Source organism: Colobus angolensis, unplaced genomic scaffold (assembly GCF_000951035.1).
Source record: "Colobus angolensis palliatus isolate OR3802 unplaced genomic scaffold, Cang.pa_1.0 Scaffold10, whole genome shotgun sequence".
Taxonomy (NCBI): Eukaryota; Metazoa; Chordata; class Mammalia; order Primates; family Cercopithecidae; genus Colobus; species Colobus angolensis.
This window is the reverse complement of record NW_012110919.1, coordinates 2,032,747-2,060,169: the sequence shown is the minus strand read 5'-3', so window position 1 is coordinate 2,060,169 and position 27,423 is coordinate 2,032,747. Positions and strand designations below refer to the sequence as shown.

At 37.1% G+C, this 27,423-nt stretch overlaps 1 protein-coding gene across 1 annotated transcript in view; it reads left to right on the top strand.

Annotated features, from left to right (window-relative positions):
• The first annotated feature begins 471 nt into the window (after window positions 1-471).
• EPYC (epiphycan) overlaps window positions 472-27,423 on the top strand; it is a 49,655-nt gene continuing 22,703 nt past the window's right edge. The window contains exons 1-2 of the mRNA XM_011933597.1: window positions 472-551; window positions 2,921-3,098. Coding sequence (XP_011788987.1) covers window positions 2,934-3,098 — 165 coding nt within the window. The 5' untranslated portion in view covers window positions 472-551; window positions 2,921-2,933. The remainder of the gene's footprint in view (window positions 552-2,920; window positions 3,099-27,423) is intronic.

Here is a 27,423-nt window from a genome sequence, read left to right as displayed (position 1 = left end):
GCATTCCACACAATCAAAATAATTGGGATATCTTTTTTTACTTACCCAATATTAAACAGGTAAGGTTTCTGCAACATTTACCAAATTTCACTTAACACTAATGAAAAGTGTAGAAAGCAATTCAAGACTTCAAGTTTTGGGAAAATTATTTCTTATTAGAGCCAAAATGTCCATCTATAGTATCACTGTATACATGAACTTCATTTCTTAATTGGTAAATTTGTTATAGATGAGGTATGTTAAATCCAACTTTTTCCATTTAAAAATTTTAAGGTGTTACTTTGGCAATTATAACTCTATTAACATAATTTCAAGAACTTTATATAATATGTGATTTGGATCCTACTGCTTAGTTTGGGTGACTATAAAATAATTTAGGGTTTTTTAAAGACTGAGAAGTATTTCCCAATGTTAAGTTTTGCAAACAGAAAGTTGAGTGTTATAAATTCCACCTCCCACAGACCAGAATTCACATCCATTGGTCAGGGGCAAATACCACTAGCTCTGCATCCTCAGTCACTTTGTGCCATTTCATCACATCAGAGCCAAAGGTAAGTTTTTATACTTGCTTTCTTCTTGGATCAGACTTTCTTTCCCTACTATAACAACCTTTAAAAAGTAATTCAACTTGTCTTAATATCTTCTGGTGAACTTTGATTCAATGGATTTGGTTTATTTTTGTTATTGACTTTGTATTTATATTATTCTTGGAAAATCCAAAATTTTGAATTAGCTTAAGAATTAATAACATACAGCAAATAGTTAATCTCAATAGTCATGACAGTTGCCAATAAAATTATAGTGGTTTCCAATATATATCTTAAGTAAAATGTCCTGACACAGACCACATTCTTTGCCAGTATAGACAGGCACTATTGATTGATATTAATTGAAATTTTATGCAAAGGGAGGAGATGGTGAAATTTCAGGAGATTAAAAGTATTGTAATGATGACATGACATTATGCATTTAGATTGTTTTTTGAGCTATATATTGAAAGTTTTAAAACACATAAATTTTAAAATATTAATGATATAAAGTGAACACAAAGTTTCAATTAAGAAACTACATTAAATGCTATTATAATTACTTGAAGAAAGGAATATAAATTTTTAAACTAAACATAGATAGATGCTGTTTATATTTTTACAATTCACACAGACTACCTTATAGCTGATAGCTCTAGGAGTGATGCAAAATGCAAGTAAATTCTGAGATGTAGCCATATGTAATCAAATATAGTATGAAGTGAGAAAAAAAAGGCCAGCAAGTGTATAATTTCTTTGAACAATGGAAGTTGCCAGAAACATATAAGGAAAATATTTTTTTAAGTTGGTAGTGGCTTCTGTTAATGTTTCCAACTTGATTATGGGGGACTGGTTCCTGGAAGACTTGCAAACCCACTGCTTTATTAAGTAGGACTTTGTTGGTAATTGCCTAGAACAGTTCCAAATCTGCAATCCTGCAAAGATTTCTGCAAAGGAAACTGAAATAGAGGCTTAGTTTATCCAGTGTGAAGAAAAAATTTATTTGAAGAAAGCATAGGGGAGCTAAGAAGGAGCTCCTTGTACTGCTTCTTATTCTCAGAGGAATTTCATATCCTTCTGCCTAAACCTGGTTCATAAAGACTTTCTTTCAAGTAACTGAAGGTCATTTTGTCTGCCAGTGCATTCAAGTTTAAGAGTAATATTTATCATGAATTCCCTTTTATATGTATGCATAGTTACTAACACCACAGGTACTGTTCTTAAAGTAAATCCAAGAAGTGTGTCCAAAATATAAAAGCTTTTAAAATTAGATATGCTTGATAAAGAATTTTACAATACTTTGCCTCCTCAATAAAGAATCACTAGGTAACATTTTGATAACACTAACTTAAATGTTTAAAATTAAACATGAAGACTTTTTTCTAAACTAAAATGTATTCAAATGAGTATATACAGAACTAAACAAAATAATTAAAATTATAGGATCTTGACTGAATCCTCAAAAAGTATAATAAAAGTTATAATGGAAAATAAGAATTGTGCTTATTAAGGAATTTTAAAAAAGATGGCTATAATCCCATAGTCATACAAGGGAATCATGCTAAGTAGTGCTTTTTAAACACATATTCCTATTGGTTCTGAGTTCAAATCTTAGATAGCTATTAAGAATTAGATAAAATACTGAGGACTAAAGGAAATTTTTTTCTATTCTATTTTATTAGGAACATTTTGGACAACATTGCATGGAATACTGATATACATATTAAATAATGTATATATTTATATATCCAGAGGCTACAAAGAAGTAACAGAAAAAACAAACAAAACTTTGTTACTTTGCTCTGAAAAAGGCCTTAGGCTTCAATGCACAAGAAACAGTTATCAGTCCTATTTTCTTTAAATTATTTTTAAAACCCCAATGCCTAAGCCACACCATGGATCACTGAAATTGGAATTATTTGTGGATGTCCTGGTTGTATCACCAGTCAACTCTGTCTCAGTCTCTTCACCTATAAAATGGTATGACATTTGCAGTCATCATCACCATCATCATCATTATCCTCATCATCTTCAACTTCATATCCCAGAGTCGATGAAGGATCTTAATGTTTAATAAATGGTAAAACTATTAGATGATGAAAAAGCTTTTGTGAATAAGTTCTGTTTTTCTCTATAAAATAAAATAAAATTTTACTGTAATTAAAATATCCACTGTAAAATCAGAGACAGGTTTGTGAATTAATTTGAACATCTGGCGGCAATGGTCCTAGGAAATCAGATGATTTCATGTGTTATGTTTATAAATTATCCATGGAAGGAAAGCTACCAGCCTGAGTTCTTTGATAATGACATTAATTTATCATTTCTATTTAGTGCAAACTATTCATAAACTATCAATTAAATATTTATGCATTTTAATATTTTATAATTAGGAAAGCTTGAATAATGAAGACATTGGCAATACTTGTTCTGGGACTTGTCATCTTTGATGCTGCTGTGACTGCCCCAACACTAGAGTCCATCAACTATGACTCAGAAACCTATGATGGCACCTTAGAAGACCTGGATAATTTGTACAACTATGAAAACATACCTGTTGATCAAGTTGAGGTAATTGATCCTCCTACTGTTGAACCTTTTAAATGCATGAGATGAGGAATGACTGGGGTCTGTTCTCTTCAAATAGATGTTTGGTTTTTTTAATAAGTAGAAAGAATTTTTGTTAATAATTTCATAATAACCTTTTCTCCAAAACATGTTCAATTTTTTGGAGGTTAATACCGGAACAGTCTTTGTTTTTTTTGAGACAGAGTCTCACTCTGTCTCCCAGGCTGGAGTACAGTGGTGCAATCTCGGCTCACTGCAATCTCCGCCTCCCAGGTTCAAGCAATTCTCCTGCCTCAGCCTCCCAAGTAGCTGGGACTACAGGCACGTGCCACCACATGGAGCTAATTTTTGTATTTTTAGTAGAGACATGTTTTACCATGTTGGCCAGGATGGTCTTGATCTCTTGACCTCATGATCCACCCCCCTCAGCCTCCCGAAGTGCTGGAATTACAGGCGTGAGCCACTGTGCCTGGCCAATCTTTTGCTTTTTAAAAGTTCATGTTATTTCCTTCCAATTTTATTGCCAAATTGAACACAAAAATGCATTTCTGTGACGTTAGAACAGAGAAAATTAGAAAAAGTTAATAAGCAAGGAAGAGAGTTAAAATGGTATGCATGCAATGATTAGGAAAATTTGGGGTAAAGGAGAAAGATGTGAGATTGAAATAAACTAGAAGAAAATAAAAATACGGAGAAAGAACAATAGTTTGGAACTCCACTGTAGCTCAAGAGTGAATGTGCTTCCCTAAATAACTGATTGTCTCTCCAGCAGTAATGCAGAAATTGGCAAGGTTGTAGCTCATTCCATAAGTTTGACATGACATGTTCCTAATTAAATACAAGGCTTTTAATATAACTAAAGGATACAGGTTAATTTTTATGAATCAGAAAGCAAACAGACCTTGAAATGCTGGAGTGTAACTAATGTGCAACACTGGCAAAGACTAATTAGCTATAAATAAACAAAAAGAGAAATTACTTCACCTTTAAAGGATCATAACATATTTTGGGCCGTCTTTAAAGTGTAAATCTTCTTAGAATAACTATTTTTGATAACCAAAGTTAGGAAATATTGAGATGAATTCATATATTTAACTTGTCTTGAACTAGATATATCTTTACTAAGATACTAAAATTTTTCAATATTGTTTATGTTGCCTTATGAATACAACAGTCAGATTTTCACAATGTGATAGTTTTTAAAAATCTACTCTCCTCTCCCCCTTCTCTCTCTTTCTCTCTCTTACTTTCACTCTCACCCTCTTTTCACCCTCATTTCATCTTTCCCTCCCATTTTTTCTCTCTTTAATAAAGTTTAGGCTTAATAGCGGATCATTTTTCTTCTGCAAGTTTGATTGTGACTTTATTTTCTAAGTCTTCATTAATATTCACTGTTTGATTTATTTCACTGTATGGATTCTGTTTGTTAACAGGATTTTCTATTGAGAATTTATGGTTGTTAACACCAATTTTGCCCTATGTGACTTCTACATCTCCAATGTGATGCATCAACGTAGAATATAAGATGAAAGTTTTTCAGTGGTTAACTTGTCTTCCTTGCTTGTTTTTTCATCTTGCATAAAAACACATTTGTTAAAAAAAACTTTTAGTGCATTTCTGAATTTATCTATCAAGTTAAACATTTTAGTTCAAACTTATTTGTCATTTCCCTCAAACTATTACAGAGGATCAAAGAGATCTGATGATTACCATAAGTGAATCTTCTATTTTGAGTAGGTTTTGGGAATGGTTTCAAGGGTGCTGTTTATTCCTTTCACAAGACCAAATACACAGTAGGAAAAAAATGCTGTTTGGGATCATGGCTTCTCTAGGCAAAAATGAAAAAAATGACTATATCTGCAGAATTCTTTTAACCCATTCCTTACCATCAGGATCATTTTCACTGCCCATAAAGCTCTAGGCATTCTCATAAGGTTCAGACATTTTTCAGGACATCAAGAAATTTAAGCTAACAAACATATCTATATAAAGATGATTTAATATACAATATCTCCTAAGTATCTGTGTTTTCTGGAATAACAACTTCCTATGAAATGCCAAATATAATGTGAAATACCAAATATAAAGCATTGCATCTTTACATACTTCAGCCTTTAACACCTACAAACAACTCTAACTTCACACAGCCCTTTCTGAGCAATTTTACTTCTAACCAAACTTAGAATCCTCAGTGACTGAGGGATCCAGAGAGCCACTAATAATCCCTTGTGGTTGATTGAAATATATTAGTTATCCCTTACTTAGCATTCCTTGGTGATGAGCTAATCATCAGAAAAACCAGTTTGTAGGTAGATGGTATAGATATAGATATAAATAGGCATATACATATGCTATAATAACTATAATGCACTTAAAACCTGTAAATAGTTTTTAAAAATATTTATAGGGTAGACCTAGCAACAAGAAATCAACCAACTCAGTCATCCATTACCTAAGAAACAAAGAAATACAAAAACAAAAATATATGATAAAGTAAATAAGATGACATGAGGAACAAAATTTAGAAGAACTTTAGCTCAGATATTAAGAAATTAAAATGAACTGCTTTTCAAACAAGTGAAAAAACAGTGCATAAGTTCTCATGGGGTGATGTGAAGTAAAGATGATAGATCCAGCCATGTGACTAGATTAACTAATAGAGTTACTCATGACATGAATTTCTTCATGCAGTCCTGGAAGTCCAGATTTCAGTGACTCGTGGTAAGCTTATTTATCTCATTTTTGTGTATTAAGGTGAGTTGTTCCAAATGTTCTTGATTTCCTATGAAACATTCTGACTAAATACTACTAACACAACCCATATAGGGTACAGTTAAAGAAAAAAATCCAGGGTAAATAAAGCACATGGAAAATGGTAGGGTGAAATTTTGGTATTTTTTTAAATCTCCAATGGCAAGGGTATGTTTCTGCCTGTTTTAGCCTATAATTTATCTCATCTGTAGAACAGAAAATCTTTATCCTAAAATTATAAATGTATAGGATAACTGAACAACGCCTTTAACATATATGCCAGTTTCTTATAAATTATAAGACTTGGCATTTTGTACCAGCGTAATGGACCCTTGGTATAGGCTTTGGCAGATTAATTCTTAAGGCTTTTGATGTATATTGTAGGCAGAATTCTAAGATGTTCCCTAAAAGGCCCATCCCTAGTATGCCCATGCCCTCTACAATCCTTAGTATGATGGGCATTTGGGGATATCACTTCTATAATTGGGCTATGCTACATGGCACAGTGGAATTTAAGAAAGGGAGATTATCTAAAAGGGCCTGACCTAAACTGATGAGCTCTTTAAATCAGCATCTTGGTGTCAGAGTCAAAATGTGACGCATGAGAGAAATTCAAAGTAAAGTGAACTGTCTCTCGAAAGACCAATTTGGCAAGGAATGTAGAAGGCCTGTAAATGGTGAGAGAAACTGATGGCCAGTAAGCATATGTGGTCCTCAGGCTTATAGACACAAGCAACTCTGAGCTCTGCATGAGACCACAGCCATGGTCATCACCTTGATTTTGACCTTGTGAGACCCTTCGAAGAGAAGCCAGTCAGGTCAGGCCTGAACTTCTGACTTACAGAAACTGTAGGCTAAAAAACTGGGTATAGGTTTACTAAGTTTACAATAATTTGTTATGCAGCATTAAAACAAAAAATAAAACAAGATGGAACAACTTAAAAGTTTTTTATCTGAAAATCAAATTTGCATTATTCCACTATAAGTGTTGCATTTGTGAGTCTAGCGATTTAGGTGGTCAATACGTCAAACTGCCCCCAAAACCCAGGGGAAGAATCTCAATTGAACTTTCTTGGTTTCTACTGATGGTGGTAGATTTGTTGGCTCCTGAGTTGTTGAGAAGGGGTCATTAAATTATTTGTGTTTGAAAATTATATTCAGTAATATAATTCCAGACTGATGATTTGTGTGATTTCTTATGATCTAGACTATCTATGATCCACTGTTTTCTATATTAGAAGCAAGTTTTAGGCCCAACAATGCCATCAGACTGCTATGTATTACCCAGTATGTAAATATATTGGTGTGACATAAAATGGTTGCAGCTTTTACTGCACTTTCATTTTACTCTAATGCTGTGAATAGGAATTGGTTATAGGTTATATGACCAAAATGTATACTTTTTGTTTTCTGATAAACTACAGCTAACCTTAAGTGAGCATTTATTATGTGCTAGTTACTGTTGTAGTCATATTACACTTACTACCTCATTTATTTCTCACAACAAAACTATAAATTGCTATTGTTATTCCTGTTGAATAGATGAGGATTTTCAGACAAAGAGCAGTTAGGTAAATAACTTGACTAAGATTAAACAGTTAGTAATTATATATCATAAGAGTGATGCTGTCTTTTCATATCACAGAATAATTTCCAAAAGGGTAATAAAAGACTATTATTCTGCCCCCATTTTCTGTCAAGCTCTACGTTGTTCTTTTAACTTGATATTTATTTTAGTTGAACTGAATGCCAAGTACTCCACAACTCCTAAAAGGAAAAGAAAAGCCTTTTTTTATGGGTAATGTGAACTAGAGGTACCCTTTATAGATAACTGACTCTGTTATCTAATTCTTGTAAGAAAGAATGGCATGAGACTACTTCTAATTGTAACTATGCATTCTTCAACATATATCTAAGTTCTGGACTATAATTTTGTATTTGTCACATATTTACTAGTCTAGGAAAACATTTTGCTATTTGCCTTAAAGGGTTCATCAGAAAACTGCATTGTTCAAAAGTTGGTATTATTTGAGTGGTTTAAATTGAGATAGACTTTTTGATGAAGGTGGTTATTTGATGTCTCCATTTTCATGTTATAAAGTTATTGATATTTCATTTTGCTTAGGTTGGAGGGGGCTTCAACTTGTTTTCTAAGAACAACATGAGCCCTACCTATGAGTAAAGCATTTTTCCAGCAAAGTGCTTGGTAGCAATGTTAAGATTTATGAGGCTCTATAGAAGGATGTCAACATCTATTCCTCCAGTAAAATTTTCTTGGCTTCATCCAGATTAATAAACTCCTCCTCACCTGTACTACATTAATTAATGTAGCCTTATATAATTACTTTTCCTTTTCCTGTACTATCCCTGTGTATTCAGTAAACACCAAGAAATGTTATACTACAAAGTACTATAGAGCTGTTAATTGTATTTGCTGTACGATGACATGGAGGGCATTTACAATGGCACTATGCAATGGGCTTTGTGGGGATGTGTAAGAAAAATTTCTCTCAGGTCTCGGTGTCAGAATGGGTTACAAATTCTAAAAACAGTTGCTTACTTTCGGGGTTCTGTATTGGTAACTGAGTGTGCTTGTCATTATGACTTGCCTCCTCAGCAACCTGGGGCCCAATTTTTGTCTCAGTCTTCCCTGGTTTCATATAACTTTGTCTACCTTTATTTTCTTGTCACCTCAACTATGTATGTAGATTTTTTAAATGTATTACCACATGTTGTTTTAGAACTGTCTCATATCCTTTCTGGAATGATATGGTATATGCATTCATCAGTAAATAACAGTAGCAATGAATAAAGGAATATCAGTAAAAACTGGTCATAGAAAATTTCTTGCTTGAGAGATGTTTTCCTCAGTATTACCCTCCAATGATCTTAAAATTGAGGCAAATTCTCCTCCATGAACAGATGAAGTGGCTAGATTGTTTAAAATCATTCTTGTAAAGAAAGGCGCCATAAAGTATAGTAGTTACAGATGATGAATTCTTTAAAACTCTAGAAGATTTTTCAAAGGGATGAAATTATATTTAGCAAAGTTGTAGGAATGGTAGAGAACTCAATAAAGGCAGTTGTATCAATTAAAACTTGAGGAGAGGTTTCTGTTTATTTGTCTTTATTATAGTACGGTGCAATGCAAACTAACCAAGCCTCAGCACCAAGCAATATACCCCTATGATAAACCTGCACGTGTATCCCCTGAACTTGATAAAAATAAAATTAAAAATAGATAATAACTTTAGAATATACGTTGATGCTCTGTAACACTAGAAATTGCTTAAGGAGAATCAAGCTAATTCTGGACAACTTCCAGAAATCAAAGTACATTTTAGATAATGATATATAAAAAGTATCTTAACATTAGTTTTTCTAAATATAATAAATTGGTATAGGACTGCATTAATGTTAAAGGGTAATTAGTCTAGGAAATTGTCTCTGTATTTAGTGAACACAAAGTACTTATATTAGCAATATTTATACTATTCTGGTGGCAAAAGATATGCAATACTTGTCTTTTTTTTTTTTTTTTTTTTTTTTTTTTTGAGATGGAGTCTCGCTCTGTCGCCCGGGCTGGAGTGCAGTGGCCAGATCTCAGCTCACTGCAAGCTCCGCCTCCCGGGTTTACGCCATTCTCCTGCCTCAGCCTCCGGAGTAGGTGGGACTACAGGCGCCCGCCACCTCGCCCGGCTAGTTTTTTGTATTTTTTAGTAGAGACGGGGTTTCACCGTGTTAGCCAGGATGGTCTCGATCTCCTGACCTCGTGATCCGCCCGTCTCGGCCTCCCAAAGTGTTGGGATTACAGGCTTGAGCCACCGCGCCCGGCCTACTTGTCTTTATATTTAAAAATATATCCTAATGTGGCCAATTTATACAGTATATTTTGAAGTTTCATACATACGAAACTTTATGTTGGAAGAAGAAACTTTAACACAATCAACCTGAATTAAATATCTTTTTCCAGACTATGTGAAAAATAAAAGCTTATCTCTCTCTTTACTGAAGATGATTTGCAGGAAGGGAGGAAAGAATTTTGCTGATGAGATTTTAATATGGTTGTCTCATTGACTTTCCATAAGATTATTTTAAAAACAATGTTAAACTATTTAATTCTCATCCTAAGCTATAGTATTTAAGAACCTTAAAAACTTAAGTAACAAAAAAAATATACAATCACGTAGACTCATTGGGAAAACAAATACTGATAGTCTTTGCCACTGACTTCTTTATATTTGTATTATATATTATTTATGAGACCACAAACATAAGATAACTCAAATAACTAACCCTGGAAATAAGATATTATTGTAACCATTTAATAAGGATAATTGTGGAACAGTATTTTGTCCAGAGTTTTCATCTAGTAAGTTTATGAGTAAAATTTAATCCAGTCTTTTAACGCCAAAGGAGAGAGACTGTGGCCCTAAAAGCCCCCATTCTTTTTCTGCTTCTTCTGTTTAATCTTTACTTCTTTGAGCTGTGCCCAATATTGAGGTTTCTTTTCTCTGAAATTAAGTGATTTGGTTATTAAGAATCAGAAAAACAACCATTTTCAAGTTATTACAATTAACACAATATTCAAACATCTCTGTTAAGCTGTCAAAGTGTTTAAAGGGGCAAGAGGTAATATGATTCTTCTGAACTGAAAGATGCTTTGTCAGGAATATGAGGATTGAGCAAGCTTTGCCAAATACATTTCTTCCTCATCTATTTTCAAGATAAAATAGAAAGTAAGATACAGCTTCATTGCCAGGTATTCATGGTTACAGTCTTTTAGATAATTAATGTAGATCACGGAAACAAATGTGAGCACCAGGCTCGTGTTTACAGCAGAATTCCACTGTGCTTAAGGTGTCTACATGTCAGTATGTTAAACCCATAAAAATACATTTTTAGTAACTCAGGCCAAACAGTGCAGAGCCTTTTAAAGCTTTTAGAAGTCAATGGTTGCCATAGTGGTAATACAGAGGAGTTGCTTCAAGATTAATTTATTCAACCGTGTAGAACAAATTGAGAGATAGATAAATTCAAAATTTAATTTCGTTTAATGAAAACCTTAATTCTGTGCTTGAGTAAAAGTCCAAATATTCTGGATTTCAAATGCATTTTTTTTTTAAACAAAACAAGGAAGACCAGTCATTTAAATATTATCAGCTGAATATTATCTGCTCTAGGTCTAGGCTTTCTCATTAGGAATTGACTGGTGCAATGGGTATTCTAAATTAAGTGAATAAATAGGTACAAATATTTTCTTTCCAATTTGGCTCTGCTTGAGCACATAACCATTAACACACACACTATAAAGAATAATGGGAGAAACCATTGGCGTTGGGTGTTGCTCATTTCTACACCCATTTCCTCACTGGGAGGCAGCCTTGTCATAATGCTGAATAACACAGGGCTTAAAGTCAGACTTCTAGATGTAAGTGCCAGGTCTGTCACACAAACTGTATAAGCTTGGGCAAGTCATACAACCTCTCTGGGCCTCAGTTTTATATTTAGAAGATACCTTTTGAGGATTAAGTAAGATAAACATGTTAGCTGTTTAATATAGAGCCTGGTACATAGCAAATATTTAATAAATGCAACTAACTTTACCATTGGATCACTCACTCAATTAAAAGCCACTGAAACTTATGTGCTGATGATCACAGATGCCTTAAAGGAAGGGATGGGATTTGGGCTATGATGAAGGCTAACTCCCATTGTGCTTGAGTTCACATTAAATCCACTCACCAATCTTTTGCTGAGAGTCAAGAATTGGGGAAGGCAAATTAGACCAAATCTCTTCCTGTGCCTTGACAGTCTCAGGCTAGTAGTCTTACAGTTTCAGTACAATAGAGGAAGTTTAAAAAGATACATATAAGATATATGTATAAAAGATCTATAGCTATCTATTGGAATGTAAGTTTTTATGAGTTCACTCACAAAATGCATATGCTGAGAAATTATGTTATTGAATCTGTCATTAGTTTTAAACCTGGCAGCTAATCTGAGATATAAAGTATTTCCTTGTTTATCCATCACCTTTTCTTAACAGTATTTAAGTTTACTTACATGAATAAATGCTATAATGTACACACAAATTAACGTACAAAGATGAAAATATAAATCTTAGTACAATAACTTTATCTCGAAATATTATATATGTATTATAAGAATACAATTTTCTATTATATTACCTGCTATATCATATCTTATATTATATATATTACTGATCATGTGTTATGAGGTGACAAATACAAACTAAGAAAGTGAGACAAAGAAAAAATAATAGCTGGGAACATAATACAAAGCCAGGAGTCGGGTAGATATATCAAAATTCACACCATTTTTTATTATAACTCGTAGAGATACATCCAAATAGTAAAGTTTTTCCGGGCAGTAATGCTAAGTTTTAGGGGACCTCTATACTTGCTCCCATTATGTCCTATCTAAATTCGGATCAGGTGAGAAGGAGAAATGGGATTCACACAAAAATAGAGCTCAAAATGTTCTCTTTTATATTGATAAAGGTGAGGTGTACCCCCTGAATTTAATGCATGACTTCAGTGTGAAGCAAGTAAGAGCTTCCTAATACAAAACTCCAGAAGTAAACTGTGCCATCAGTCACAGGCAATGCTGACCAGCCATAAGCCTCAGTACAGAGTCTACCCCTGTAAATCTTCTTTCATGGAGGGGCAAAATGAAATGTATGCAATTGATAGTCAGTTCTCCCCAAAAGGGAAGGGGAACCACCTGGGGGCAGTTCCTTCTCTCAGTCATCAATCAACTTAGGAGTGAGAAAAGGGATCAACAGAAGATCTAAGAAGACTTTTGATTGTTTCTGGAGAAAGTCATAAGATGGAAAACATCTTGGTTTAGCCTCATCCAGATGTTGGTCAGTTTATGTCCGTTGACTCTGGTCTGTAATCTGTGTACTCAAACACAATTTGGAGAAATGCCCCACCAAGAGTTAAATTATGACACCACATTTGACTAATATTAGAGCTCTTCTTCTCTAAGTGTGGTCCCTGAACTGGCAGCATCAGCATCACCTGGGAGCTAGTCACGAATGCAAATACTCGGGTCCCACTCCAGACCTAGGGAATCAGAAGCTATATGGAAGGAGTTCAGTGAACAAGCCAGGTCATTCTGATGAGCCTATGATTTAAGAAGAATTGAACTCAGAAAATTCTCCCTAATATAATGTTCCCTCTCTCAGAGTAACATTTGAGATCTTTCTGTTTTCTGGCACAGTTTGTAAATATGCAATGGTGGCAGAATCAGTCGTCCAGTCTTACCTGAAGTTTCTCTTTCTTTCTGAAAACTTGAAGGCTTTGAGTTCCCCTTTTTGTGTTAAGACCTTTCTGGCAGTTAATGCTGCATTGCATAGGTGTTCTGTCATATGACAGACTCTCTAGTGAGCAAGTATTTTCAGCCAGAGGGTTCTCCAGCCTGGATGTTGTATGCCCAGTGGCTTCACCCTTTCCTCCTGCTATGGATTTCAAGAAGTCTACCTCTCCTCAGAGAGTTTTCTCCACTCCCCATGATTTTGTCACCTGAAGCAGGAATTTCTAATCCCCTGGCTGTGCAGTTCTTAATAAGCTATGAGGCCTGTCAGAAACCAGGCCACACAGCAGGAGGTGAGCAGCAGGCCAGCCAGCATTACTGCCTGAGCTCCACCTCCTGTCAGATCAGCAGTGGCATTCAGTTCTCATAGGAATGCAAATACTATTGTGAACTGTGCATTCAGGGGATCTGAGTTGCCTGTTCTTATGAAAATCTAATGTCTGATGATCTGAAGTGGAACAGTTTCCTCCTGGAACCATCCCCAGTGGATAAACTGTCTTCCACAAAACCAGTCCCTGGTGCCGGAAAGGTTGGGGACAGCTGATCTGAAGAATCAACCTCAGCATATTTTTGAACTGAAGTTGCTATTGATATTTTTGAAGTCTATGCCCCCGGGAACCTAGTAAAAAACAATCCCTTTACTACATTCTCCTCAAGACTTTGTTCAATAGTTCAATGTTCCAGAACTTAATTCGTGTTTCTGTCTCCTACATCCTAGTCTGCATCATAAGTCACTTCTCTGGTGCAGTGATTCTCAACCTTGGTCACATATTTGAATCAGCTCTAGAGCTTTTTAAAATCCCGATGCCTAAGCCATACCTAGGACTACTGAAATTGGAATGATTTGTGGATGAGACCCAGGTTTGGTGTTTGACTTTCCTCATATATACTTTCAGTGACTTTCTTCATATACACTTTCATGCAGTTGTTCTAAAAAAATTAATACACTTCTTGATTTTATCTCTTTACTTCTCTAGTACTGTGTTCTTTGGAAAAAGAACCTTCTTTTTTAGTTAATTTTTATTTTTTTTCTGTTCCACACCTTCGTTTTCTGGCATAGTCCTCTACATTCTGAAAATCCGTAACTTATGAATCTGCTAAAAGTAACACTGTCCAAAGCATTTTGGAAATCCTCAAATTTCTGAGTTGGATATTTTTAATTGGATATGTTGTCCCATCGGACTAATTTCTAAGCCAGAATTGGGACTTCACTTGTTATTGTCCTCCCAGCCCTCCATTAATGCACCTAAGCTTCACTGGATTTTCCCTAATTCCACATTTCTCACTCGCCCTCTTAGGGCAAATTCTGGTAAACCCTGTCTTGAGTTTTCCAGGGACAGAGAAACTTAACCTTTGTTGGTTAACGTGTACACATATAGGCATGAAAATCCCCTTGCTAATATTCAATGTGGGCTTTAAAGAGTTAAATAACACGTATGCAAATATATATTACATGCTCCATTCCTTGACCTGTTTGAGAAGAACAAAGAAATACATCTAAAAAATATTGAGACAGGATAAAATCTTTTTGTCAGTGTGTTCTCTCTAGAGTTATAATATCAAAACTCTGATTAAAGACATAAAATTGAAAGAAATTAAATCTAGGCCATTTAAGATAAAATAATTTATTCTACTATAACTACACCAATTCTGTAATGTATAAAAGGATAGAATGGACATTGAAGAGAATCAGTAAATTTTGGAAGTAGAGAGAAAAAAAGAAGATCCCAGAGACTAATGTTGTCAAGGCCAATAAATCGCTATTCGGCAGTCGTCTTTTGGCAGGGTGTTTTTTTATCATGCTAACGACTGCAAAAACTTATGAGAGTTAACACAGTTAAAGAGTTTGATCCCTTGGAAAAGAGTTCTTCTTTTGCCTTATGTTATTATGGAGCTGATTTATCCAGAGTCCTTTGTACTGGTTCTATGGTCATCAACAATCTTTTGACTATAATTAGCTTCCCAAGCGGGACTACCTACAGAGAGTGTGGTGGCACTAAGAGGATGAAGGTTAGCCTTCAGGTTTAATGTGGTCTTTGAACTTGTTTAAGATAATTTTGCCCCAAGAGATAAAGTCAGGTTTCTAAGTTTGTAAAATTTGCAAGAATTTGCCGGTGATACTGGACAGTAATAAAAAATTAACATGTAATGATTATCCCTTTCAAAGGCATTTGGCGGTTAGCTGGTCCTCTCTGGGATATCCTCTGAAATACACATTTCTTTCCTTATACAAAATGTCTGTAGTTACCCTGTGATAATATATGCATCATTATTATCATCATTGTTATTATGTATAAATAGTAGTTTTATTCAAAAAAGTTCTACAAATTAAAAGGCATGGATTTATGCCTCAATAAAGGCTGTGTGAGAAGAAACAATTTGCTTTGTGTTACACTGAGAAAGATTGAAACTGAATAAAAAATACTAAATTACTCCATCAGAAATAAAGAGCTAGAGTTTTGAAGGTTCCAAATATCTTGGTTTTCAGTCCAACTTCTTTGTTTTCAATTACTGTGACTGACTCGCTCCCCTCCTCCCATCCTCATGAGATTACTGATTTCAGCCTACATTAAATTGTCTAAATTGTCTTTCTGGCATCCTTACATGGAGAACAAGGGCAATAAAGGGGAAGGGAATATGAACTGACTTTGCTGTTAGATCATGTGTCTAAAGTGTTTGCCAAAGTTCCCTACCAATATTATTTGGAGACATTTAATTAGAACTAGATGACACATTTTAAAAACTTACTAAGTTTCTGGAGCCTAAGGAGATGATGGTGAATGGAGTCTTGAATAAACTGGGATGAAGCTGAAGTAGAAACTCTTTCTGGTAACTAAAAATGGAATATTGCCATTTTCTACAATAAGAAAAGGAAATAAGAAGAGAAGTATGTGAGCAAAGAAAAAAATACTAAAGTCCCCAAAGAGACAAAGACTAGAGGGTATGATTAAATGAAACTTTAAAATCAGCTCTTGTTTCTTTGGCATGGAATTTTTCACTTAAACATTGCAATGTGTACGAATAAGCATTATCTTTTAGAAATATGAATCTGTGTAAAGTAACTATACATTGGGATAGATTTTTAAAAAAAAGCATGTGCATGTTCTAAACTTGATATCCTAGCAAGTCAATACCAAATATAATGATTTTATGATATTTGGTGTAATAAAAAGGCCATTAACTATTTCGCTATTTGACTTGCAAATATTCATTCATTATATAACTTTATTAATTTTTACTTCAGTTAGTAAAATACTGAGATTTAACAATAAATAAATGGAAATGATGGTGAATTTACACAAATTTGGTGATATTATATTTCAGTAAGTGCTACAACAAATAAGATCTAAGAACAGTTGTTTATAAAAAAGAAATCAGAGGATAAAGAGACAAAAATATGCTTTTATTTCTTCTAATGTCAGTAATATGTACTAGATAAATAAACCTATAATTAGTCATCCCTTAAAACTGACAAATATGAAAACTTCTATTTAACATCGATATAGGAGGTTTGTAAACTACAATCAGTGTTATAATTTTCCTTACTTTTATGAGAAGTAAGTAGTGTGTCAGACTGAAACTTTAACCTATGTCTACGTGATGGGTGAGATAATTCCATGTATTCACCTGTTTCATTTTCCTTCTGGGCATTCAGATAAAACACACTGTTTACTTTTTCTGATTCTATGTTGGCTCATGTGGCCAGTTCTCTTCCCTTAATCTGTCAATGGACAGACAATACCAGTGGACCTTGAAGTCTCAAGCTGAAAATGGTGAAGTCCTAGCAAGAAAGAAATTTGGATCTCTGAGTAATTACATAGGGGAATGTCATAAACTTGTTTACCTGCATTAGAGGGTCATGTCAGCAAGATAGAATATTTTATTGTGTTAAACCACTGGGATTTTGGACTGGTTTGTTACAGCTACTAATGTAACTTGCCATAATATAGACATTTTCAACTTTTGCTTTATTATCCATTTCCCAGCTGTATAAAGGGAGCAATTTTTAGCATTTTTATAGATGATTTAAGCAGAAATATACTTGGCTGAGTGTACAATTTATGCTAGTTATTTTCATAATTGTAGAATATTTCATCTGGCCCATGATGAGGTCCAATTAAACCCGTCTTCTCCATGTCAGATATAATCTCTTCAGTGGACTGAATTGTTTGTTTTCAACAAATTTAATATTTCCCTCCTCCAAACAGTGCTGACCATAATAACAAACCATTCTTCCCTGTACCCAGTTTTTCTAGGCTGTCTCCTTAGCTTGGTTTCTTTTCTTTAGCTATACCATCATCACTGATCAGCTAGAGTTGAGATTAAAGAAGCTGCTTCTAATGGCTTCAGAAGAATCATTTCCTCTTGTTGGGCATTTTTAATATCAATTTTCTATGATGAGAAAAACTGAAAGTAACTTTAATTGCTTGGCATGGGGACCTTAATATGACTATCTCTGGCCTTAGGTGTATCTACACTAAAATATGCCTTGTTTTTCCTATTCTAATAGGAACAATAGTATCCTCATAAATATCAATGAATCAATAAGGATCTCAGTGTATACATGTTTTTACTTTCTTCAGGGATTTCCTGGACTCTCTTTATTTACCATTTGCACATACAGGCAAAGGAAAGATTAATAAAACATTATCCTTCCCTGACTAAATTGGGGTTTTAAGTCAAAATTGTAAGGAGTGTGATTGAGATAAAAAGGCTATAGAGAAAGAAAAGAGAAACCTAGGTGTGAAGACTGGTTAACTGATCACTTAAGAGTTAATATGTACTCAGGTAAGGCTATTACACTGTACACATCTAGGAAGCACCATTCGCATAGAACACCACATAGATAGTGCTTCTCAGAGTTGTGCAATGGAGTGAGTGGTTCTACCACTGGATGTATAATTTTTCCATCTTTCCCTCAAATATAGAGCATATATAGCTAAAATTCTTGGCTCAGCAACAGATTCAAAGCTAGTTTCATCTAAAGAAGTTGAAGCACATCTTCTTTAGTTTCCTTTCATAATATGTTAGCACATATAATGAATGTCTGTAGTCAGACATGGAGATATCTGAGCCATAATTAATTATTTTCATACTTGCTCTTGCTATGAGATAAATAAGAAAGACACATGAAATGTGTCTTAACAATCAAAGGCAGGTTTATTTTAGAGAAATAAACCTGAGAGGGGCTTCTGACCAATTTTGGTCGGGAGTATTCTCGCTCACAGACTAAGACTATATATTGTTTTTAGGGTGACGGGGCCCATCACAATCTTGGAATGTTTCTGGGTAGGGGAAAAGTTTATGATGCGGTTGGAATGTCTCTGGGTGGAGGGGAGGTTATCTTGGGGCTGACATCTTTCTGGCTGGAGGGGAGGTTATCTCCGGGCTAGCATGTCTGTGGTTGGGGAGGGGTTTGGAATGTTCCTGGCTAGAGATGTTATTTGTGGTTTATGGTTATGCTGACCTTAGCCATTAGGTTGATGCCCTTTGAATTTAGGCAGTTTTTGATCAAGGTAAATTTTAAAATGACAGTGCTTGTCCAAGATGGTGATACTCCTGCTCTGTCACTCTTATGCAACTTTAACCATGTTATAATATTTTCTTACTCTTATACACAAAACAGTCATTTCATGTATCAAAAATTGCCATGATTTACCTGTACTGATTCAACTGTGTTTTTCAGGAGGCCTAATAATTGCTAGGCACACTGGAGTAGCAGCTAGGAGTATAATAGGGAAAAAAAAGAAACATGTAGTATTTATCGTCATGGGGAGAGAGAGATTAATCAAATACCCACAGATACAATATTTTTTATATTTAAAAATCTGTATCAGCTAGTTTTTGCTGTGTAACAATCAATTTCAAATTTTGGTTACTTAAAGAAACCATTTATTTAGCTCACAATTCTGTAGTTCAGATATATGGGTTCCCATGTGCTACTGGTTCGCACTGGGTTGACTCTGGTATATGCTAGGTTGGTACACTGCTGGCTGGACTAGCTTGGCCTCAGCTGAAGTGGCTTTCCTCTCTACCATGTGCTCTCTCATCTTCCAACAGGCTGGTCTAAGCTTGTTTATATGGCTATTAAACAGGGTTCATAGAGGACAAATGAAAGTTTGCAATGTTTCTGGCAACTATCCTCAAAATTAACATGAAATCAGCATATTCTGTTGACTAAACCAAATTAGGGGGCCATTATAAATTCAGAAATCAAAGGTAAGGAATTAGGCTCTAAATTGTGATTATAGGAACTGGAAAGTCATATTGCAAAGGGGCATGGATCCAAGGAAGGGAGTAACTGCAACAATTTAAAGAATTGGACACAAATGCAATGGTTGATGTGCCAACAGGAAGTACACAATGCTCTAGGAACAACCAAACATATTTGTCTAAGTCAAGTAGATCACAAAAAATTTTCCTGAGGAAGTGACCCTTGATCTGAATATGAAGAATACATAAACAGTTGATTAGAAAAGCTAGAGAGAGAAGGGATTTCCAGGCAGAAGACCTAGTGCACACAAATGTTCTACAGGAGAAGGAACATTGAGAGCATAAGAAATTAAAGGTGGCCAGTGTAGCTTAATCAGACAGCAGAAGAGCTCAACTGGTGAGATGGAAGATGATAACACTTAGAAGGGTGAAACTGTCCTATAAGTCAAAAGATTTTGAATTTATTCTAATAATGATAACAACCACTTCTGGGTCACTTACTATATACCTGTCATTATTCTAAATGTTTTATATATATTAGATTTTAACCCTAAAATCATCTGTACTATTTATACCAGGGTTTTACAAATAAAAAAAATTGAGGGACAAGGTATTGGGAACAGTCCCCCAAATCTGACCATAAACTGGCCCCAAAACTGGCCATAAACAAAATCTCTGCAGCACTGTGACATGTTTGTGATGGCCATGATGCCTACACTGAAGGTTGTGTGTTTACTGGAATGAGGGCAAGGAACACCTGGCCCACCGAGGGTGAAAAATCATTTAAAGGCGTTCCTCAACCACAAACAATTGCATGAGCGATCTGTGCCTTAAGGACATGTTCCTGCTGCAGATAACTAACCAGAGTCCATCCCTTTGTTTTGGCCCATCCTTGTGTTTCCTGTAAGGAATATGGAATGTGGAGTTAGTCTATAATCTATAGAAATAATGCTTGTCACTGGCTTGCTGTCAATAAATATGTGGGTAAATCTCTGTTTGAGGCTGTCAGCTCTGAAGGTTGTGAGTCCCCCGATTTCCCACTCCACATTCCATATTTCTGTGCGTGTGTCTTTAATTCCTTTAGCGCTGTTGGGTTAGGGTCTCCATGACTGAGCTGGTCTCAGCACAAGGAGGAAAAGTAACTTGTCCAAGTCTTACAGTGAGGCTAGATTCAAACTCACCTAGTCCGAATCCTTCCTTTTAACCAATATGTAATAGTATTTCTGCAAGCCCATTATTCTTGTGGTTATTATGAACAAAGGTTAAAAAAATTGAAGAATTTTAAACAACTTTCATCTTTTTAAGAGTTCATTTTCCACTAATCATCAAAACATGCAAATCAAAACCACAATGAGATATCACCTCATACCTCTTAGTGTGTCTGGAGTTAGTTCATTCCAGTGGTTTCTTGGTCTTGCTGACTCCAAAAATGAAGCCGCAGACCTTTGCAGTGAGTGTTACAGCTCTCAAAGGTGGCATGGGTCCAAAGAGTGAGCAGCAGCAAGGTTTATTGTGAAGAGCAAAAAAACAAAGCTTCCACAGGTGGAAGGGGACCCGAGTGGGCTGCTGTTCTTGGCTGGGGGTGGCCAGCTTTTATTCCTTCATTTGTCCCCACTCACATCCTGCTGATTGGTCCATTTTACAGAGTGTTGATTGGACCATTTTACTGAGTGCTGATTGGTCCACTTTACAGAGCACTGATTGGTCCATTTTACAAGCCTCTAGCTAGCCACAGAGCACTGATGGGTGCATTTTTGCAGAGAACTGATTGGTGCATTTTACAATCCTTTTATAAGACAAAAAAGTTCTCCAAGTCCCCACTCAACCCAGGAAGTCCAGCTGGTTTTGCCTCTCAATCCCCACTCTAAACAGGACACCCCAACTGCTGTTGGGAATTGGGCAATGACCACTGTAGCTACTTCCTGTTGGAAAGGGACAAAGAAGGGGCCCTGCAGTGGCAGTGTGCTCAAGAGGGGAATTCTCTAGGCCAGTCAAAGGGTTGGTCCAGGGGTCCTCGGTAGAAATTGTTAGTTGAGCTCATTTGGGGTTCCATTTGTAAGATTATCTGTAGCATGATGGCATCCATCCTGGAGGAAACAAATTTGACAAAGACGTTAAAAACACAGGGCCTGAAGGCAAGTAATAGCAACGTGGCTGTTACGGGACCTAGAAAGGGGAGAAGCAATGTTGCCCAACTCCAGAGGTTGGTATAAGAGTTTGAAAGGTATTGTCTGATTTCAGAAGTATTTTCCTGTAAACACTGGGTGACATCTCATACTATCCCTGACTGGTTAGTGTAAAAGCAACAGTGTTCTCAAGAAGGTGCAAAGTCCTCCTTTATCAGCAGTGAGGAGGTCTAGGCCTCAGCAGTTCTGGAGAGTCACTGCTGCCAAACAGTCTATTTGGGATTGTAGAGTAAGGATAGATTTTGTTATTTCTTGCAAACTGTATGAGAAATACATTGAGAGTGTGTGATAGTAGGATAATATATGTTTCACTGTTAACTTCTAGCAAACTTTACTTCTGTTGAAAACCTTGTAAGTTTGGGATTTCAATTATTGTTTGCTATTAATAAGACCTCATTCAGTCCATATTAACTGAAAATTGGTATAGATGGCTCCTTCCTGATTCTGTAAGTACGTTAAGGTTTAGCTGAGTGCAAACAGCTCACACGTTTGAGCAGACCAATTATTAGGCAATTTTCCTAACTCTGTTTCTGCAAGAGTTTCTTTATCACTTACTGAATACCCATTGTGTCTTTTCCCTTTAATCCCCTGGGAGGAACCATTTATTGTCCTATCCTGAAGGGAGTTCCTCCTAGATCTGGTCGGACTTTTGTATGGTAATTAATTAAGATTTAGATCCCCTGTTAGGAAACCTGCTGGGTTAAGGAATTTTGATAGGAAAACTACAGGTTGTCAGTGGCCTCATGAGGTGCTTTCGGGCTATGCCCTTGTTTACACTGACAACAAGGTAGTATTGGAGTGTTATAGGATTATGGAGAAGACCTATAATTATCAATTATAGATTCTAAATTTACCCTGACTTTTAAAGGAATAGGGTACACTGTTTTTTCTTTACTATTTCTCTCTTTCTCTTTCTTTCTCTTTGACTTTCTGTTTCTTTCTCTCTCTTTGACTCCTTCTTTGTCTGTCTCTTCCTCTCTCTCTTTCCTTCTCTTTGGATTTCTGTCTCTGTCTCTTTCCCTCTCTCTTTGCCTTTCTGTCTTTCACCACCCCCCACCCCCCTGCTTTGACTTTCTGTCTCACTTTCTCTCTTTTTTCTCTACTGGTCTTCCCTGCCTCTGCCAGCCACTTACGCTGCTATTCTTCCCTATCCTTCCTCTTTTTGATGGCTTCGGCATCCTCTTTGGGTTTTTGCACTGTGTGAAACAATTCCATGATTTCCTTGCGGTATTTAATGTGGGTTCCCCCAGAGGTTAGGAATTCCCTTTGTTTCCATATTGCAGTATGGGCATGTAGGATTAGATAAGCATACTTGCTACCTGTATACATATTTATTCTTTTTCCCTTTCCCAGTTCTAAGGTTTGGGTAAGTGCCACTAGTTCTGCTAAGTGGGCGCTAGTCCCTGGGGAAAGAGGCTTACTTTCAACTGTTACATCACTAACTATGGCATAACCTGCCCTTTGTATCCCATTCTCCACAAATGAACTTCTATCGGTATATAGGTTAAGGTCAGGATTAGCTGAAGGGACTTCTAAGAGATCCTCTAGGGCAGTGTAAGTCTGGACTATAATTTGGTTGATAATGGCGGTCATGATGGATTGGTTCCCCATCCTCCAGGAGAAAAGTGGCAGGGTTGAGGGCTGCACACATGCATATCTGAAGCACTGGTCCCTCAAGGAGTAGCACCTCATATCTAAGCAGGCAGTTGTCTGATAGCCATAAACTTCCTTTGGCACCTAGTATGCCATTTGCATCATGAGTAGTACAGACACTGAGATCCTTTCCTTGTATTATTTTGATAGCCTCTGATACTAAGGCAGCCACCACCACAAACACCCATAAACAGTGAGGCCAGCCTTTGGCTACTATATCCATTTCCTTACTTAGGTATGCCACTGGTTGTGGGATTGTCCCATGAGTCTGAGTAAGGACTCCAAGAGCTATTTCTTATCTCTCTGTGAAGTATAAAGAGAAGTTTGGTCCTGTGGGAAGGCTTAAGGCTGGAGCTTGTACTAGAGCCTGCTTTAAGGTTTTGAAGGCTGTTTCTGCCTCTGGTTCCCATTCTACTAGATGAGTATTTGCCCTCTAGGTCTCCTTGATTAGAGTATAGAGGGGCCTGGCTATCTCTCTGTATTCAGGGATCCACAGTCGGCAAAAGCTGATGATTCCAAGGAACCCCCACAACCGTCTTAATGTCTTAGGGCAAGGATAAGCCAGTATAAGCTGTATTAATTCCTTGCTGAGGGTCCTGGTTCCGCTGGCTAAGTTTAGGCCAAGATATTTGCCTTGTTGTAGGCAGAGTAGGGCTTTCGATTTAGATGCCTTGTACTTTTGATTACCTAGAAAGTTTAAGAGATCTAGAGTAGCCTGCTGGCATGAGACTTCCAAACTGGTAGCCAAAAGTAAATCATCCACATGCTGAAGGACCAGAGTGCCTGGACTTGAGAAGTGGCCTAGATCTTTGGCCAGTGCCTGACCAAACAGGTGAGGGCTATCCCTAAACCCTTGGGGCAAGACCATCCATGTAAGTTGGGATGTGTGGTCTGTGGGATCCTCAAAGGCAAAGAGAAACTGGGAGTCAGATGGCAGGGGAATGCAGAAGAAGGCATCCTTGAGGTCCAGAACAGTGAACCATTATGCTTCCTCTGGTATTTGAGAGCAGAGTATAGGGGTTGGGTACAACTGGATATAGAGGAATTACTGGCTCATTGATGAATCTAAGATCTTTCACTAGTCTACATTGACCATTTGGTTTTTGTACTCCTAGAATTGGGGTTTTGCAGGGACTGCTGCATTTTCTTACTAAGCCTTGAGCTTTTAAATGTCTAACAATATCCTGTAATCCTTTATGAGCTTCAGGCCTTAAGGGATGTTGCCTTTGATAAGAAAAGTGGTGGGGTCTTTTAGCCTGATTTGGACTGGGCAGGCATTTTTTGCCCTTCTGAATTGTCCTTCCAAAGACCAGACTTCAGGGTTGATTCCTTCCTCAAGCAGGGGACAACAAATGGGTAACTTGTTCCCATATTCATATAGATAATAGCTCCAGCTTTGGCTAATATGTCCCTCCCTAATAAGGGTGTGGGACTTTGAGGCATAACAAGAAAGGCATGTGAAAAGAGCAAAGTCTCCCAATTACAACTGAGGAGGTGGGAGAAATACCTGATTGCAGGCTGTCCCAGGATTCCTCAGATGGTAATGGACCTTGAGGACAGCTGTCCAGGACAGGAGATTAACATTGAGAAAGCCACATCAGTGTCCAGAAGGAAGTCATTTTCCTCCCATTAAATGGTTAAACTTGCCCAGGACTTGGTGAGTGTGATGACATGAGCTGGTGCTTGCCCCAGGGACCCTCAGTCCTGTTGTTAGATCATCTGGTTAGGGTCTTCTGGCCCAGAGAACCTTTGTTCTTTGGGACAGTGCATCTTCCAGTGATTGCCTCAGCATGATGGACATGGGCGAGGGGGCAGCTTGTTTCTCACTGGACAATGTTTTTTAAAGTGTCCTTGCAAATCACACAGATAACAAGCCCTACCTGGTGATTGGCCTGCTCCATTTTCTGTCCTCTGAACCACCAAGGTTTGTTTGTCTGAGGGCCAGGACTAAGGCTGCGACGTTTCTCTGATCTTGCTTTTCCTTTTCAGCCTGTTCCTCTTGGTCCCTATTATAGAACACCAATGTTGCCAGGTTTAATAATGCCTCCAGATCTTGTTCAGGGCCCAGGGTTCACTTTTGGAGCTTTCTCCTGATACCTGTGGCTGATTGGGTAATAAACTGATCTTTCAGGATCAATTGACCCTTGAGGGAGTCAGTTGACAGGGGAGTATATTTTCTTAAGGCCTCGCATAGTCGCTTGAGGAAGGCAGAAAGATTTTCTTACTTTCCCTGAGTTATGGTGGACATCATTGAACAATTCATGGACTTTTTTCTAATTCTCCTTAGACCTTCTAGAACACAGGTCAGCAGATGTTTACGACTCCAGTCCCCATGATCTGAGTCGAGGTCCCAGTGGGTATCCATACTGGGGACGGCTTGTTGACCAGTAGGGAATTTGTCCCTTTCCAGGTATCTCCAAACTCTCAGGCTGCAGCCAAAGCCACATTCTTTTCAATAAAGGCCAGGGTTTGATCTAACAATAGCATGATATTTCTCCAAGTGAAGTTGAAGGTTTGCCCTAGACCCTGTAGGACATCTATATACCTATGAGGATCATCTGAAAATGTATCCAGGTCTACTTTGATCTGCTTTAAATCAGAGAGGGAGAAGGGGCTTGTACCTGGGTTGGGCCAAATTCCCCTCCCTCTACAGCTTGAAGGGGACTTAACTGACAGCCCGGGGTTTTTTTTTGTGGTCTCTTGGAGTTTTCTTTGTTTGTTTCCTTCTGGGCATGGGAGATTAGAGGAGGCTTATCATTAATAGGAAGAGGAGCTGTAGGAAGGCTAGAATATGGAGGTAAGCTGAGAGGTCCTCCTGTGAGATGTAAATTGCAAGCTTTGCATAGTTGCATATTCTCCTTCAATGAAAAGAAAGCTTGAACATAAGGTATTTCACTCCATTTACCTTCCCTCTTACAGAAAAGGTCAAGCTGCAGGATAGTATTAAAATTTATACTTCCCGCAGGTGGCTATTTTTCCCCATCAGAGAGAGAATATTGGGGCCAAGCCATAGTGCAGAAAATAATGAGCTGTCTCCTTTTTAGAGTTTGTGGGTCAAACTGGTCTCAATAGCTTAGGATGCATTTTAAGGGTGAGCCTGTTGATGCCTGAGTGTTTTCCATTTGAACGACAAAATCGCCCAGTTTAGCTTTGTTTGTCCCCCCCTCACCCTGGCTGCCCAAGAACCTACAACAGTCCCTGGACTCTGCTGATCAGAATAGTTGTGCTCACTGACACAGCAGCAGAAACACTAGTTTTCCTCTTAGACCACAAAGAGGATCAGAGAAAGTTGGATTTAGTGGTCCTTACCAATGCATTCTCAAAAACCTGTTAGAGTCCTAAGCGTTTTCCTGTTAGTATTGGGATCTTACCCCTGTCCTATAAAGATGTTATGCCCCAAAAATGAAGTGGAGGGCCATAACCTGAGGGAGGGAAGGGATTTCCAGGGTTGGAAGAGTGATGCCTTTTGTCCTCACTTCTCATCATATGAGTAGGAAGGGTATCATTTCTGGGGCTCTCCATATCCTAGCTTCAGGAACAGCTTCTGTTAGGTCTGCTTGTCTGAAGAGGGATCCTAAAATTCCAGATAGTAACACCCCAATGCGGCTTTGGGCAAAAATTTTGTCTTTCTGATTAGTGAGTCTGGGCGCCTAAAGAAAGGAACAGAGTCCCGAAATTTATACTAGAAATCATTCTTATAGGAAAAACTAGAAAAGTACTAGAGACAGGGAGTGGTTTTTAGAAGCAGGACTACCCTCAGAGAAGAGAGGTGGGAGGAAGTTTGTCTGACAGGCATTAGGACCCAGGAGCCAAGGGTCCGGATAGATGGGTGAGTCTTGCTTGGGCGACATGACTTTGAGAGTTCCACTGTCAACCAACATTTTTATTTTATTTTTTTAATTATACTGTATGTTCTAGGGTACATGTGCACAACGTGCAGGTTTGTTACATATGTATACACGTGCCATGTTGGTGTGCTGCACCCATTAACTCATTTACATTAGGTATATCTCCTAATGCTATCTCACCCCTTCCCCACACCTCCCTGGTGTATGATGTTCCCCTTCCTGTGTCCAAGTGTTCCGTTCCCACCTATGAGTGAGAACATGCAGTGTTTGGTTTTCTGTTCTTGCAATAGTTTGCTGAGAATGATGGTTTCCAGCTGCATCCATGTCCCTACAAAG